Below are 14569 nucleotides of genomic sequence, written 5' to 3' on the forward strand. Positions count from 1 at the left end.
ACCATCACTCCGCTGTTTCCGTAGCTCTTTCACGAACTCCAGTTGGCATGCCAATACGCTACGTTTCATTGAACAATGCGCTTCTACTTTCTGTGTGCTATGTATTACTCAGCCAACAACATATGCATCTGGTTTGGCCCGCCCATCGCACACGTTGTCAAAATTTTGGCGCCAACTAGTTGCCGTTCATCGGCATCATGCATCTCAGATTTGGTTTCAGCCCTCCAGCTGATTGTCGTTCGTCTGACATTATTCATCCCTGATTTGGCCCAATCAGCCCAGAAATTCGGACTCGGTCAGCATCCCGATGCACTCCGCATGGATGGAGAAAGCACCAAACTCCTGCCCCAGTAAATACCACGTATCCAACATCATTCACACGGCGTATGGTGTAATCACTCCGCATCATGGTAGCCTAACCTGCAACCTTGGCCATCGTGCTCGAGCCTTGCAAGGATTTGACATCATTCATTCATTATTCATTCCTGTTCCAGCACTATCTCGAAAGGATAATTACCATAGCTTCGCTAATCACATTATGAGCACCGGCCCGACACCAAAGACGATGAGCTTTATCATGTTCCTCTGTTGCTTGTATCAGAGGTCCCGGAAGACACGATGACAGCGCATGGATGGACCCTCCTGCTAGATTCCCAAGGACTAGGGACCAATCATATACCATACCCAACACCTGTTATACGTACCCCGAAACATTTTCACGTAGCGGTCCCCACCAATCCTAGGCCAGATATAGATCTACACGTACGTGCAATGTAGAGCGGGGAGAGCTGACAGATACACTGACCGGTTCTGATCCTGGAAACGATATATGCTCCGGCACCATAAACATGTTGATGACTTGGCCTGGTGACCAGTCAGGTCGCCTCTTGATGTTCTTAGTGATAAGCATCAGAAAATGAAAACAATTTCTCTTTTCTTGCATGAATATCATGCCGCTTCCTATCCGTACTTCATAATATATGCTGCAGGGTGAGACAATATGGCAGAAAAAGACGTTCAAGACCACCCAGACGCCTCCTCCTTTGCGCAGCTCGCTTATGCTCCCCGATTCAACGTCATTTGTGAGGCTCGTCGATTTAGGTAAGCGTATGTAGGGATAATGTAACACAACAGAGTCTCATTGTCCAAGAGGAAACGACGTCGTAAGAAAACAATGTCGAGACTTTGACATTGGAAGGGTACATAAAATAAAGTTGGCTTTGATTATTGTAAACGAGCGACAAGCAAAGAAGCGGGCGCGCAGAAAAGGAATGACAAAATAGTTAAGAGGCAAAAACACCAGCTTGAAGGTTAAGAGGGAAGAAACTGGTAAACAAGCAAGCAAAGAAGGAAGACAAAATAGAAAAGAATCTAGGAGAAATCAACCACCGATCGGCAAGACCATCGCGTAGGGCAAGAGAATGGTGACGACCAAAAGAAAAAAAAAACAGGTCACACAGGCCACTATACTTGCGGAGGTCTGGGGAAGGGATCGCCACCGTAGTACTGCTGCTGAGGTTGGCTAGCAAATGACTGAGGCTGAGTATAGGTAGTTTGTGTGTCTGAACCTCCTTGGGTTGGAGCGTAGGCCTGAGGATTATACGCTCCATTAAAATTGTTCGTCGGTAAGGGAGATGACCCTTGGACAGAGGGAGTGGACGGAGGGACTATCCCCTGAGGGTGATAACCCTGATTGTAATTATTGGGATCCATAGGAGTGGCGCCGTACATTCCAGGGGTTTGGGACATCTGCGGCGAACCGAGCACACCTGGACCTGTAGGCTGACCCATAAGTCCTTCATTATCGCGCTGCTGTTTCTTGGATTGATTGACGATGAAGAAGATCAGCCCTGCGATAAGCGCCAAACCAACCACTCCACCCGCTGCTCCTCCAACGATCGCAGCGATGGGCGTTTTCTTCTTGGACGAACCACCATCCGTAGGTCTGCTGGTGGGAAAATTGGTTGGGAGGGAATGTAGGTGGCTGAGGATAGAGCTCAAGTAAGCGCTGTCAGTGGGGAAGGAGTAAGACGACAGCCAGTCAGTGTTTGTCGGAAATGAGAAGGAAGGCCAATTGGTGTCGGTAAAGGTATCTGTGAATGTATCGGTAAAGGTGTCGGTAAAGGTGTTGGTGAAGGTGTTGGTAAATGTGTTTGTAAACGTTTGTGTCGGCTGATGAATGGTAAAGCGGGCCAAATATCAGTCAAATGGCGAGCATATGCGACGAGCAGCAACACTAACCGATGGAAGGAGCTATGGAATGGCGGAGAACAATGGGAGGAAATGGATAATTTAGTAAATCGAATTATTGGAGGTGCGTTCAAGGAGGAAGGGGAAGGAGGGAGGAAACATACGGTATTTGATGACAAGATTCTGGTTGATCCGCCACCTCCCGTGGCAGCCTGGAAAACAGCAATTGAATGGAGGACTCTTGACTATGAAGCAACATGTCAACGTACCTTGACAAGGTATGGGACACTAGTGATCTTGTCGCCAATACCATCTGATAGTGTAACGTATACATTTACACCAACACCATGATTCACAGTGCTAGCAACGGGGGTTGTGAAAAAGTTCTTATTCAGTAACCATAAGCGCCCAAAGAAAAAAAAAGTGAAAAGTTTACAAGGAGACGCTGGTCCCGCTTCCCCTGTAGGTCGTCAGGATGTTGCTGGTGTCTTGGTCCCACAAGCTAACAACATATGGGGGCTGTTGGTGGTAGTCAGAACCGGGATCATGGGAGGGAAAGTAATGAGACCGCGAGAGGTGAGTTGATACTTACAGTACACCCCAGCCAGTAAACTTGGAAGGGTTGTCCATCTGTGATGCCTACTCCCAGGTTGGGAGTGTAAAGGATACATTCGGCTCGTATCTTGGCGACGAAAAGGAAAATAATTGTAGTCAAAGTCGAAAAGAGTGTGATTTTAGCCATTGTTTCGACCCCCCAATGCAAATGTTCTCGAGGTCGAGGATGGAGGACGAAAATCAGGGGAAAAAAAGAGCGAACGAGGGGTTGGCGTTTAGGCGTTTAAAAGAGGGGGAAAGAGACAAGGGAAACTTGATGGAAGCCCCGTGTCCATTTCTTGAACGTCAACTTGAAATTTACTTCCGTGGTTTATTCTTGGGTCAGAGAGGCTGTGCCCGTCGAGGAACAACATTCATTAATTGCCGTAATCGGCTCCGCAATTGAATGGGGGGGTCCGCACTTCAAGTTCAAGTACTTACAGGTTGTTTCTCCGCTGGTTCAAATGCACCCGCAACCTGCTCTAGAGTCTATGTAAACCAGACTGGTGAACGGAAATGCGATGTTGTAAAAACATTTGAGCCGAAACGGCCCGGAAAGGCTTGAGCAGTGCAATAAGGTACCCGAGAAGCTAATTTAGATTGGACGCGCGCATGGGGCTATGCAAGTGGCAACAGTCACCTGGAATATATTGACTCGTTGCTGGTCTGGCACCACGACGCAAAGTGGAACGCATTCACTTTACACCTAACCCAGCCAAATAGATGAAAAACTTGAGGCCGGCAAACGTCTTTTGAGGAAACATTGAAGGTAATTCTAAATTTGGCAATGGACATCCGGCAATGTCCGATTGAATTCGGCGCCTATGACTACAACTTATCAAGTGTTTTGTTCCCTACAAGCTCGCGGGCCTCCTTCCACACGCTGCTCAATCGCTTGACTCCAACTTTAATTTCTTTGGACAAAGTGATACTGGGCTGTCAGAAACAAGGCGGCTCGGGGCTGTTGTTGTTGTTGTTGTTTATTCTGGATATGGCGGCTCGGGGCACATCTTCTTTGAGATGTTCCGAGATTTTGCCACAAACCCGCGTCCCTGGCTGTGTTCACACTGCCTCAAAAAACAAAGGCCCACCTTATTTTCGAACAAAAGCCCCCCACTCCAAAGCTAAACAAACAGACGGCTATGAGTTTCATGCTAAGTATAAGACACGCGAGTACAGTAGAAAGTGACACCACTAGCGCTAGCAACAGGATCGCCATTCCCTCTGAGGAATACCGGATCCACCCCGCTAGGCGCTGAAGCCTGCAATCCTCCGCAACCGCGCTTGGGCGAGAGTATCAACTACCACCACATGCTCCCAGCCGCAGATTGAACGTACCAAGTAGCTATTCTTTCTAAGGGGGATGTTGGTGTGAATTCTGATCTACACCCGTCTGGTTAGAAGCTCCTTGTTTACCAACAGAAGTTACAGCTGTTATAGTGGCCAGACCGCACCAACGTCCCCCTCCATGTCTCACCGTTGGGGTCCCTGATTCCATCTACTAGTAGTCTGGTCCCAAACCCTACCACTTCTTGATCGGTCTCTTTCGCCGAGAATCGATATCTGTGGCAGTGAGGATCGAAAATAACAGCCAAAACCGAGATGACACCGGATTTGGATCACCATGCCGAATAGAGAGGGTCCTTGGGCTTGGCAACGATGCCAGGGTTTGACTTGATTCAGATCCTGATGCACCTTCTTGATCCTATGTCTAGAGTTTTCCTGTTCGAACTTGAGAGTCAATTCGATGCGCAGTGTCGGTTGGTGGCCAGATGTATATATGCTTGTTCCCTACGAAGGTTATCTCACCACGAAGTTCGACACCTCATCGCAGTCGTCGCCGCCATGGGACCGATAACGCGGACGTCGGGCTGACCTCGCAAACGGGCTCCTTGACGCGTTGGGCGTATGTTAGTGAGCAGAATTCGAGCTTCCATATGAACCGCCCGCAATGATTCGTTTTCTGCTGAAACCGGTCACATCGGACACATGGTCGGGGTGACAACAATACAAGGTATTATGGCAAATTGGCATTTCAGGATGAACCAATTTGCCTCAGACTTCGCAGTCTGCACCTTTGTTCCCTCAATCGGGGCCGTGAGATAGGAAGGAGAGTGTTTCACCACAATTTCGACATGCAGGACGTTTTTGTAGTCACGTGCGGACTTAGTGCTGTGAATTGATCCGCCATGATCAACTCGCGTGCGCGAGTCCAGCAGGCAGGACTTCGGCTTCTGCGCCTGCGTATCATTATATAGATCCCAGCCTGTGCTCCAGGATGCATGTCGATGCCCCTTTCTTCCAGCGATTCTCGTACATATAACCTGAACCGGTGGGCACTCTCATCACAGCAGGTTACGGCCCTGCTCGTAGTTTCCCCCAAATCTGCTATATTGTCAGGTGCAACTCCTACCCCCTCGAAATGGAAGCCTGACTTAGACTACCTTTCCTTACAGCATTGCTCTGTTTTTCCTATGGAACCTGAGCGCCATGCCGACGGGGTCAGCTCACCTCTTGAATATTTCCGGGTCAATGATCTCCCTATCGATATCGTACGCGAGATATTCGTCGAGGTCGCGCACAGTGAAGCGGTGAACAAAATCCGCTCAGAGTCCGACGGCTGTCACGCTGCTCGATTGGTTTCGAGTGTGTGCCGTTTCTGGCGTTTCGTAGCATTCAACGAGCCTCGTCTATGGGCAAAAATCCGACTTGGCCCCAGGAGTGAGGGTGTGGAGGAGAAATTGCGATGGTTTTCGGAATACTTAGGGAGATCTAAGAGCGTACGTTTGGCACTTAGGCTGGTCTTTGACAAAACGTCCACTAAGGAGTTTCGTCAACGTGTCAAAGAGATCGCAAGGCCACATCTTTGTCGTTGCGGTTCCTTCTACCTTAAGGACTCTGATTTCAACCTACCGAACGAGTGGATCCCTTTCCCGAGCGAATTTCGATCGCTAGAGTATGTTGAGATAGTCTTGGGGTCGTTGACCAGGTCTACCCAGTCCCAATCTGTGGACTTGCGCTTACCGAAGCGCATTCGCTATCTCAGTCTTCACGCCTCACATGAAACCCTTCCCGTTTTCACGTCGGATTCCGAGATCGAGCATCTGTCGCTATTCGTGTACACCGATAGTGCGGCAGCGGGTCTCCTGCGTAACGTCGACCATCTCAAGGCTCTCGATTACGCTGTTATGTATTCCCCTAGTGTAAACCTATCACACATATTCCCCGCTTCATTGCCACAGCTTGAAAGTCTGGTCATCCCCGGCCAAGGCAAGTTGCCATGCAAGATGGCTCCACGCCTCAAGCACCTTGAATGCCTTTTATCACAGGTGCTACATCCAGACCTATCCTGGTCCGATGGCGTGGGTTTGGCATGGTATCATTGGAAGGGCATTCTGAGGGGTCTCATCTCCTTAAAAATCGGGATGATCCAAAGTTCAGAATTCTTCAAACAGAGGTGCCTTGTTCATTGCTCCATGCTGGAACGCTTGTCGATCCCAATCAGGCAAGGCGGCCATATCGAAATTCTGGAGTTTCTGCTGTCGACCTCGACCTCTGAGCCACTACACTCAAATGCCCAGCCGCCTTCAGAAACCCACTGTCCCAATCTCCGGAACATGTTCCTTTCGATTTCCCTACTACACGAGCCCCAGGCCATTGAACGCCTCTCTCAGTGCATCACTGAGCTCCTTATGACTCGTCCGTGTCTCTTAAAGGTCGAAATCTTCATCCGTGTCGGAACGGTAGAGTCTGATCCGCACACTCGGAGTACGCTCATGATCACTGAGGATCTCCCAAAGGCATTTCCGAGCAGAGTGATCGTTTATTCTTAACATCTTGATGGCAAAGTGCTCCAAGCCCCATGGGTCGCATCTTGCTTTGCCCGTAACGCCCCTATGCTTGCACGGAGCCAGTTATTTCCCTCACGAAATCTTTCATTTCTCTCTCGCCAAATGTAAAATATCCACACTAGATCTGCACTTGGCAGGATGAATTCTATACCTGTCTAATCGTAATCATGTTATTTGTGAAATTGGACTCTACGCAGTGGACAGCGGGATTTGTGTGTGTCGATAAGAACAGATGGCCCACGCTCAACATTCCTCCGATGCAGAAGGGAGAATATCCAACGCTTCGAATTAGGGTCGGGAAATTCCGTTGTTTCTCAGTTCTCGCGCCAGTTCGCGCTTGTCATTTTTCGTATCTATCCGCCCCGACTCTGCTTCAGTGGACTCCATAGCTTGAAGTGTGATCGTCTCGCAACGCTCTCCTCATGGATTCCAATCACCAAGCAGTCTTAACACACTCGGAGGATGAGACCCAAGAGGACCTCAAAAACTCCCATATCAATGATTTGCCTATGGAACTCATACGGGAAATCTTCGTTACATTGGATCAAGGTGATCGAGACAAGCTATATTCTCATGACGGTTGCCCTACAGCTCGGCTGATATCAGGGGTCTGCCGCTTCTGGCGTTTCGTAGCACTAAATAAATCGCTTGCCCCCACCATGTTGCCTTGCGAAGTGTCCTTTCTTTCAACAAATGTGTGGTACGGACCTGCGCCTGTCAGGCCAACGCTAGATCCTAAATCTCAGGGATGCCCGTACAATTGTAGTAATGTTACCTATGAGATCGAGCTCCGCGCAGTGGATCGTTTGTGGGATCCAAATGTCGAAACCCATGGCTCGCGTTCAACATTTGTCCGATACGGGTATGTGTGCGACCAACTTATAGCCATTCCTGGCAGCAAAAATCTAGTCGGGATTTTTGGACTTTTTTGGACTTGGTGATGTGGAAGATCCCTCCTTTCGTTCTCCCTTCGAACCCGTCTTCGGAACTTTATTGTCTTTGCATGATACCTTGCAGCAACATGTCATGGAACTTCTAGCATGTGTTGATTACCGTGCTCCCGTTCCTCGTATCTTCCCCGTGGCAGCCATTTGATCACTCCACCTTATTGTCAGTTGAGGCGGCTTGGGCGCAGTGCTGGTGCCTGACATTGCTGATAGATGTTGAGCTTGATCCAGGCTCCCCGACAGTAGTTATCCGCGCATGTTAAAAGCCAACTGGGATCTACGGTGGTGTGGTTCCAGTCCTAATTTTTGTTTGTATGTATAGCCCGATGAGGAGTCGTGCACTCATTCTTTGTTACCGGCATTCTAGCTAACAGATGTTGGGATACCAGCCTTTATTGGAGTGCTTTCAATGATTGCAAATTGAGGTCCTCTTGTGACTTGTGCTGTACCTGAAATCCGAACTTTTCATGTTCGGGAATCGAAGGGAAATTTCGTCCAAATTGAACTTTCGAATCATTTCCCCTTTCCTCTTCGATGACTTCCTATCATCACTGACATTGCTTTAATCTATTGTGGCTACGGATCCAACAGGTGCTTTGAGTCACTCACTCTATAGCAAGGGTATCGGAATCCCACCCACTGGCGACGACCTTGGTATTTCGACTCATGGCTAGCTTTACAACCATGCGAACAATAAATAAATAATAAAATGAAAAGTCCCCGTTTAAGAGGGGAAACCAACTCCACTAAATTCCTCTGTTCACTTCCCATCCCTAATCAGAGCGAGCCAGAGGAAACCCCTTTGAATTTCGACCCAGGGTTTATCGGACTTCGCAACTCGGGGGGCAAACTGTTTTGTTCCCGAATGGGGACGCTCTACTGTACTATCTCAATCTCCAATAATCCTCGCAATATTCCCACTACACGAGCCTCGTGCCGTTGAACCCCTTCCTCATTGCATTATTAATTGAGCCCCACAAAGCCCGCCTGTGTCTCTTAAGGAAATCTCTATCCGTGTATATATAAGTAGCGTCCTGTCTACATGCTCGGCGCATCTCCATGATGATTATGGATCTTCCCGAGGCTTCCCCATGTTTATTCTTCACCTCTCGATTGTGCGGCACTCCAGCCCATTTGTATGCTTACACGAAGCCAGTTGCCTCCGTATGCTCCGGCCCACCCAAGCTGCTCCGTCATGAAATGTTTCCTTCCGCCAAGTTCAAGTGGTTCACCACGGACCTGCGCTTGGTGGTGGCACACCATGTTCCTTAGGAAGTTGACAGTGGACGTTCAGGAGGGGTTGTATGTCAAAAAAATGGCCTGCTCGCTTGACGCAGATACATGTGGGATCAACTTGAAAACTTTCTCCTCCCAAGTTGTTCCTAATCTGCCTTTGGAACTTTGTTGTTTCCGACAACATGTTAACGACTTGTCAGGGAGCTACTTAACATGTTTCCATCGCCGTACTACTATCCCTCGTATTAATGTTAGTCCTATATATATGTGCCTGATGACTTGGATTGCCTCACGTAACGTCCATTGTGTTGAAGTTAGCTCGCGACTCCACTAGTAGGCAGTGCGGGGATTCAGCCAGGCTTTCCTGTAAGTGCCAAGGGGATATCTCTGGAGACGGTTGAGTGAGTTCTGTTACATTAGGCCTGTCTGTGAGGAACCTCAAGATCGGCTGTCGCCGATGGCTAAGTCCTTAAGGATTAACGAACTCACTAGGTCACTGAGAGAGTCACAGGTCCAAAAGGGCTTGATTTACGGGGTAAATACAAGAGGTTCTGTCTAACTAACAAAACTTGGACGGGTACATATATCCATCAGACTACTTATGTAAGCACACCGCTTACATTCGCCCTCCTGCGAGGACTGGCTACTCGTATCTAAGAACTGGTGTTAGTCAAATGATCGGATATATAGACTTAAGATTACCTTGATCTAACCTTTAACGCCGAGTTCAAAGCTTGAGGCCGGCCACCTCAAGTTTACCCTTACCTCCACATACAACACAACCTAGCTGCAGCTAAAGATGATGAGACTGAGAAGTGGAAAGGGTTACGTACCCATGGTGAGTCGTCGTGACCGTTCCTTCTCAGTAGACACATTGGCTCCTGAGCCAATGATGACTGATGAACAACTTGTACACACTGGGAGTTCATTGACAGATGCTGTCAAGCTTACTCTTGAGACAGAAAACGAACAAGGTGACCTAGCTACGATGCCGGGAAGCATGCTAGGTGCCAGACAGACCGAAGAGAATGACGAACAAGTCATAGATCCAGTGAGTGATTCTTCAGATTCAGAGAGCGAAGAACATACCGCTCTGGGGACTAGCCCTGTAATTCCCTCCCATACATTGGTAGAGGATGCCCACGAGGCAGATGAGATTATTCCCTCCCATATTATGGTAGAGGATGCCCACTATGCGGAAGTCAATTTTCTCTCCCTGCAGGTAGAGGATGATATGTCTATAGTTAGTGAACAAGACCTAAGTACAGAACGACAGTTGTCACCAGAGACCCCTATTGCCCCCCTAGATCCCTTGTCTTACCTGAACTCATACGCGGAGTTTGACAAGAAATCTCTCTCACTATCTGATATACTGTCAATGCCAGACCATGCACTCAATAAGATCTTATGTTTCAGAGAACTTGTTGTGAAGCATGAATCTAAACCACAAATGCTGGACCTATGGACAGATACACTTTCAGATGAAGGTGGCGCACAACTGTATTCAGCTACAAAGACTAAAGCCACAGAAGCTTCCACCTCTACCAAGAAGGGTAAAGAGCATGAAACTGTTTCAGTATCACCCACCCTGATTGCCAGACCACAAAGTAGTACAGAATTGGATAACAATAGCGAGTCTGATGAACTGAAGATACAGACCCGGAGGATTCTACAAGAGAGATCTAGCACAGAGACCACTGTTAATGCATTGGCATCTCGTAGGCTAGCTAGACATAAAGCTGCGAGATGGGAATCAATGACACCCAAGGAGCAGGAAAGGAAATCCAAGACTGAATCTATGGTACAGAACCATGTGACAATGAAGGTACCCAAAGCTTCAATGTTTGTACCTCTGTCATCATTCCTAGCGAAACACTTGACTCCATTGGACCCTTCCGATGACAGCAGCAATGACGGCTCCTCATCATCAAATTCATCAAAGAGAACTAGTACCATCCACACTGATGACTCGGACCTACTAAAACTAGGGAAACTGAACAGGATGGGCTCAAGGAACGAGCTCAGTCTCCTATTAACTTTACTCAAAAAGGAAAAACATACGAGTTCGCAAGTAAAAGTCAAAGGTCCAGAACCATACAATGGTGACGCAAACTACAATAAATTCGAAGTCTGGTTTGCTGGAATGAAGACCTACTTTGAGTTGAACAAAGTTCGGAAAAGGGATGAAGTGAAGCATCTTCAAAACATGCTAAGTGGCAAAGCCGCATCTTGGTATGTATCGGCCATTGCATTAAGACCACAAGACTGGAACTTGACCACAGCTGTTAAAGCACTATTTGACGAGTGCTTTCCCCCAGAATTCAGACAGATACAACGTGACCGTTTTGAACGTTGGACACAACGGAACTCAACTGTCCAGGAATACGTACGGGACATGGATCGCATTAGAAAAAGGATAGATGACATTACGGATCGTCAATTTGTACAAAGGGTGTTCAATGGCCTAGACCAATATTACCGTATCAAACTGTTGGACTATGGGTTTAGTCCTGACACTGGTTCAATAGATGAGTTAAAGGTTATCACCATGAATGCAGAGCGTTCAAAGAAGATGGTCAAATATGAGGAAAGTCGTAAACGAACCCAGAATCGCCAGAATGAGCGCGAGAAGGGTAAGCAGGTTCCTGAAAGCGTGAAAGGACAAAAGAAACACAGCGAAAATCAGGATAGAGCTGACAAACAGATTGATGATAAGAAAGGAAAGGATCCCGACAAAAAGAATGGAGGGCATAACCCAGATCTTCATGGACTAGACTGTCCAAGGAAGAAAGCGAGGAGCTACGGGCTAAAGGCTTATGCTTCAACTGTAAACAGTCAGGCCACCTGGTGAAAGACTGCCCTGTGTCTAAAGAGAATCCTAGTGTAAGTGCTCATGCAGTAAACATCAGAAACCTAGAGGACATGATTGAAGATGAGCTCACTCAACACATATATGCCTTAAGCGCTAGCGCTTCAATTCCTAGAACGGCTTATATCAAAGCCAACGTTGCCAAGTCTAGAGGGGATAAACTCCGAAAGGAGGGCACGAAACTGACCAATAGCCTGGAGCGTACAACAGCCATCCCTAAAGACATCATGCAAATCCTACCGAAAGGGATGGTTATAAAAACCCACATTAATGGTAGTATCTGTAGAACGTTAGTGGACTCCAGATCACTAGCTGACTTTATATCCACCACTTGTGTGGACCAACTGAAGATCCTGAGTACGAAACTATCTACGGTCCTTCCAGTACAACTTGCAGTCACAGGATCTAGAGTGAACGTCCAACTCAAAGCAATTGTAGACTTCAAGTACAAGGACATTGATTGTAAGAAACGATTTGACATCATGAACATTCATGACTATGATGTGATCTTAGGCACTCCATTCCTATATCAACATTCAGTGCTGTTAGGCCTGAACCTGCCACGCCTACATGTCAGATCTGAAAACCCACTATCCCTAAAGAAAGAAGACTCCGTGGTGATTCCTTCCGTGAGATCAGCGATAATTAGCCAAGATTTGGAAAAGTTATGAGAGATGTTGAGGAACGAAGCAATACACCTCTGTAAAGCATTTGATGAAACCCCACTGCCTCCTTTATGAGATATCAATCACCGAATCCCACTCAAGGATGATAAGAAGATCTATAGATTCCGCCGAGCAATGTGCCTGGAACCACTGAGACCGCTATGGGAGAAGAAGTGTGATGTAATGCTGAAATCCAGTTGTTGGGTCTACTATAATGGCACTAATGGAATGCCGTTGTTAGTACTCAAGAAGAAACCTGGACCCAATGGAGAAGTCCGCATCCGCACAGTCATAGACAAACGGGAAATCAATGAGAACACGGTGCCGATGTCTTCACCACTTTGTCAGGGCTCGGCCTCGGACTCGGAGGCTCCCTGACCTCAACCCCCATCTGGCCTGTCCTCACACTATGCGGGGCATGAGATGTATAGTAAAAGAAAGGGAATATATACACTTGCCTATGCGGGGCATGAGATGAGAAGAAGGGTAAAGGTCTCATCTCCCCGCATGGTTGCTATATAAAGGAATGGGTCACATGCCCACAACTATACAGCTCTTAGAGTTGTGTAGTGTGACCCAGAGGGAACATCCAGGTGGCAGTGCCAAGCGTGGGAACGTTCTGGGCGAGTTGCTTGCCCAGAACTGTGGCTGTGACCCGTGGGAACATTCTGGGCGAGCTGCTCGCTCAGAAAGTTCCCACGCTATCCCGTGCACGCATGTACACAACACACAAAGGCAACAACAAGGCAACAGTCAAAGAATAAAAGGGGGTAAAGTAGGTGGGGAGTCCGGGGCACCCTAAGGCAGGGTGCTGAACCCTGACACACTTCCAGACATTAAAGCTATACTGGATCGAGTTGCTCGCCATAAGTTCATATCCCTAGTGGATGGTCGAGATGCATATGAACAGATGAGAGTTGAGCCAGCCGATGAGGAGAAGAACTTGATCATTACACCAGATGGTGTGATGAAGAGCCGGGTTATGTGCCAAGGTGACAAAAATGCCGCCGCAACATGGCAGATGACCATGTGTCACACGTTCGGTCTGTACATTGGAAAATGGATAGACCCATACCTCAGTGACATAATAATTTACTCAAATTCAATCAGTGAACATATTGAACACTGCTGTACTGTGTTCCAACTATTGTGAGAACAAAAGTTCTATTTGTCAACACAAGATAAATTACAGTTCTTTGCGGATGAACTAAAAATTTTGGGTCATGTGATTAACAGGAAAGGGATCAAGATGGATCCAAACAAAGTTGACAGTATTGGGAACTGGAAAATCCCCACAAATGCATCCTTGCACAGATTTTTGGGAGCCATAGGGTACCTAGCACCAAATTGCAGAGGAATCCGCATTCCTATGGGTGTACTAACCCCATTGACGAGTGCCAATAGGATTTGGAAATGGGACAAAAGACACCAATGAGCGTTTGAACAAATTAAAGAGATTGTTCAGAATCACCGCGAGATACACAGAAAGCCACTGGATTACTCCAAGAACGCACCTCCAATAAACCTAATTACAGATGCCTCCCTGACTGGAGCAGGAGGAGTGCTAAGTCAAGGAGAAGACCTGGAAACGGCCCAGATAGCCTGCTTCTGGTCTGGGAAGTTTACACCAACACAACAGAATTACCCTGTCCACGAGCGAGAATTGCTGGCAGTAATTGAATCACTAAAGCACCTGCGTAACCAATTACTCGGTTGCAAGTTTAGACTATTTACGGACCACAAACCACTGGAATTCCTTAAGTCCCAATGGAATTTGTCTCAGCGCCAAGCTCGTTGGCTAGATGCACTAAGTGATTTTGATTTCACCATCAATTACTTACCAGGAAAAGTATCTCCATATTGAACCTTGGTCCATACTTCATGTAACGGCCGCATCCTCAACCACGACATTCATAAGGGCCATAAGGACCTGATGGACCCTGGCGAGGTCTGCCTTGGCCCCAGCGGCCAGTCGATCCAGGACCTGGTGGGCATGTGTATCTGTCGGTGGCTCTGATCACTGTTCCGGAATTCAAGATAGCTTGCGCTTCCAAGAATGGGGAATGCAAGGCATGGCTCTCAATGGCACTCAGGATGACGTTCGCGAGTCCATTAATCTTGACCCAGTCCTGCCAGTACTTTGGCTCAGGTCCGGGTTCGCTGTTACCTGCTTCTATCAAGGCTAGATAGCGACAGACTGCAGCGTATTCCTTTGCA

At 47.6% G+C, this 14569-nt stretch overlaps 3 protein-coding genes across 3 annotated transcripts; 2 read left to right on the forward strand and 1 right to left on the reverse strand.

Moving 5' to 3' along the window:
- Positions 1–1028: 1028 nt before the first annotated feature.
- On the reverse strand, positions 1029–2851 carry EI90DRAFT_287665 (uncharacterized protein). Its single transcript, XM_039053886.1, has 4 exons — positions 2783–2851; positions 2460–2550; positions 2355–2402; positions 1029–2008 (listed from the first exon to the last, which is right to left on the reverse strand). Exons 2-4 carry the CDS (start codon positions 2522–2524, stop codon positions 1465–1467), a joined length of 657 nt encoding a protein of 218 aa, XP_038909105.1. The 5' UTR covers positions 2525–2550; positions 2783–2851; the 3' UTR covers positions 1029–1464.
- Positions 2852–4896: 2045 nt separating this feature from the next.
- Positions 4897–6806, forward strand: EI90DRAFT_3086752 (uncharacterized protein). The gene has a single exon (XM_039062204.1). It carries the CDS (start codon positions 5067–5069, stop codon positions 6615–6617), a length of 1551 nt encoding a protein of 516 aa, XP_038909106.1. The 5' UTR covers positions 4897–5066; the 3' UTR covers positions 6618–6806.
- A 151-nt stretch (positions 6807–6957) lies between these two features.
- On the forward strand, positions 6958–7980 carry EI90DRAFT_3086753 (uncharacterized protein). The gene has a single exon (XM_039062205.1). The coding sequence runs from the start codon at positions 7058–7060 to the stop codon at positions 7574–7576; it is 519 nt and encodes a 172-aa protein (XP_038909107.1). The 5' UTR covers positions 6958–7057; the 3' UTR covers positions 7577–7980.
- Positions 7981–14569: the final 6589 nt, after the last annotated feature.

Source organism: Cantharellus anzutake (genome assembly GCF_015039405.1).
Source record: "Cantharellus anzutake strain C23 chromosome Unknown EI90scaffold_120, whole genome shotgun sequence".
NCBI lineage: Eukaryota > Fungi > Basidiomycota > Agaricomycetes > Cantharellales > Hydnaceae > Cantharellus > Cantharellus anzutake.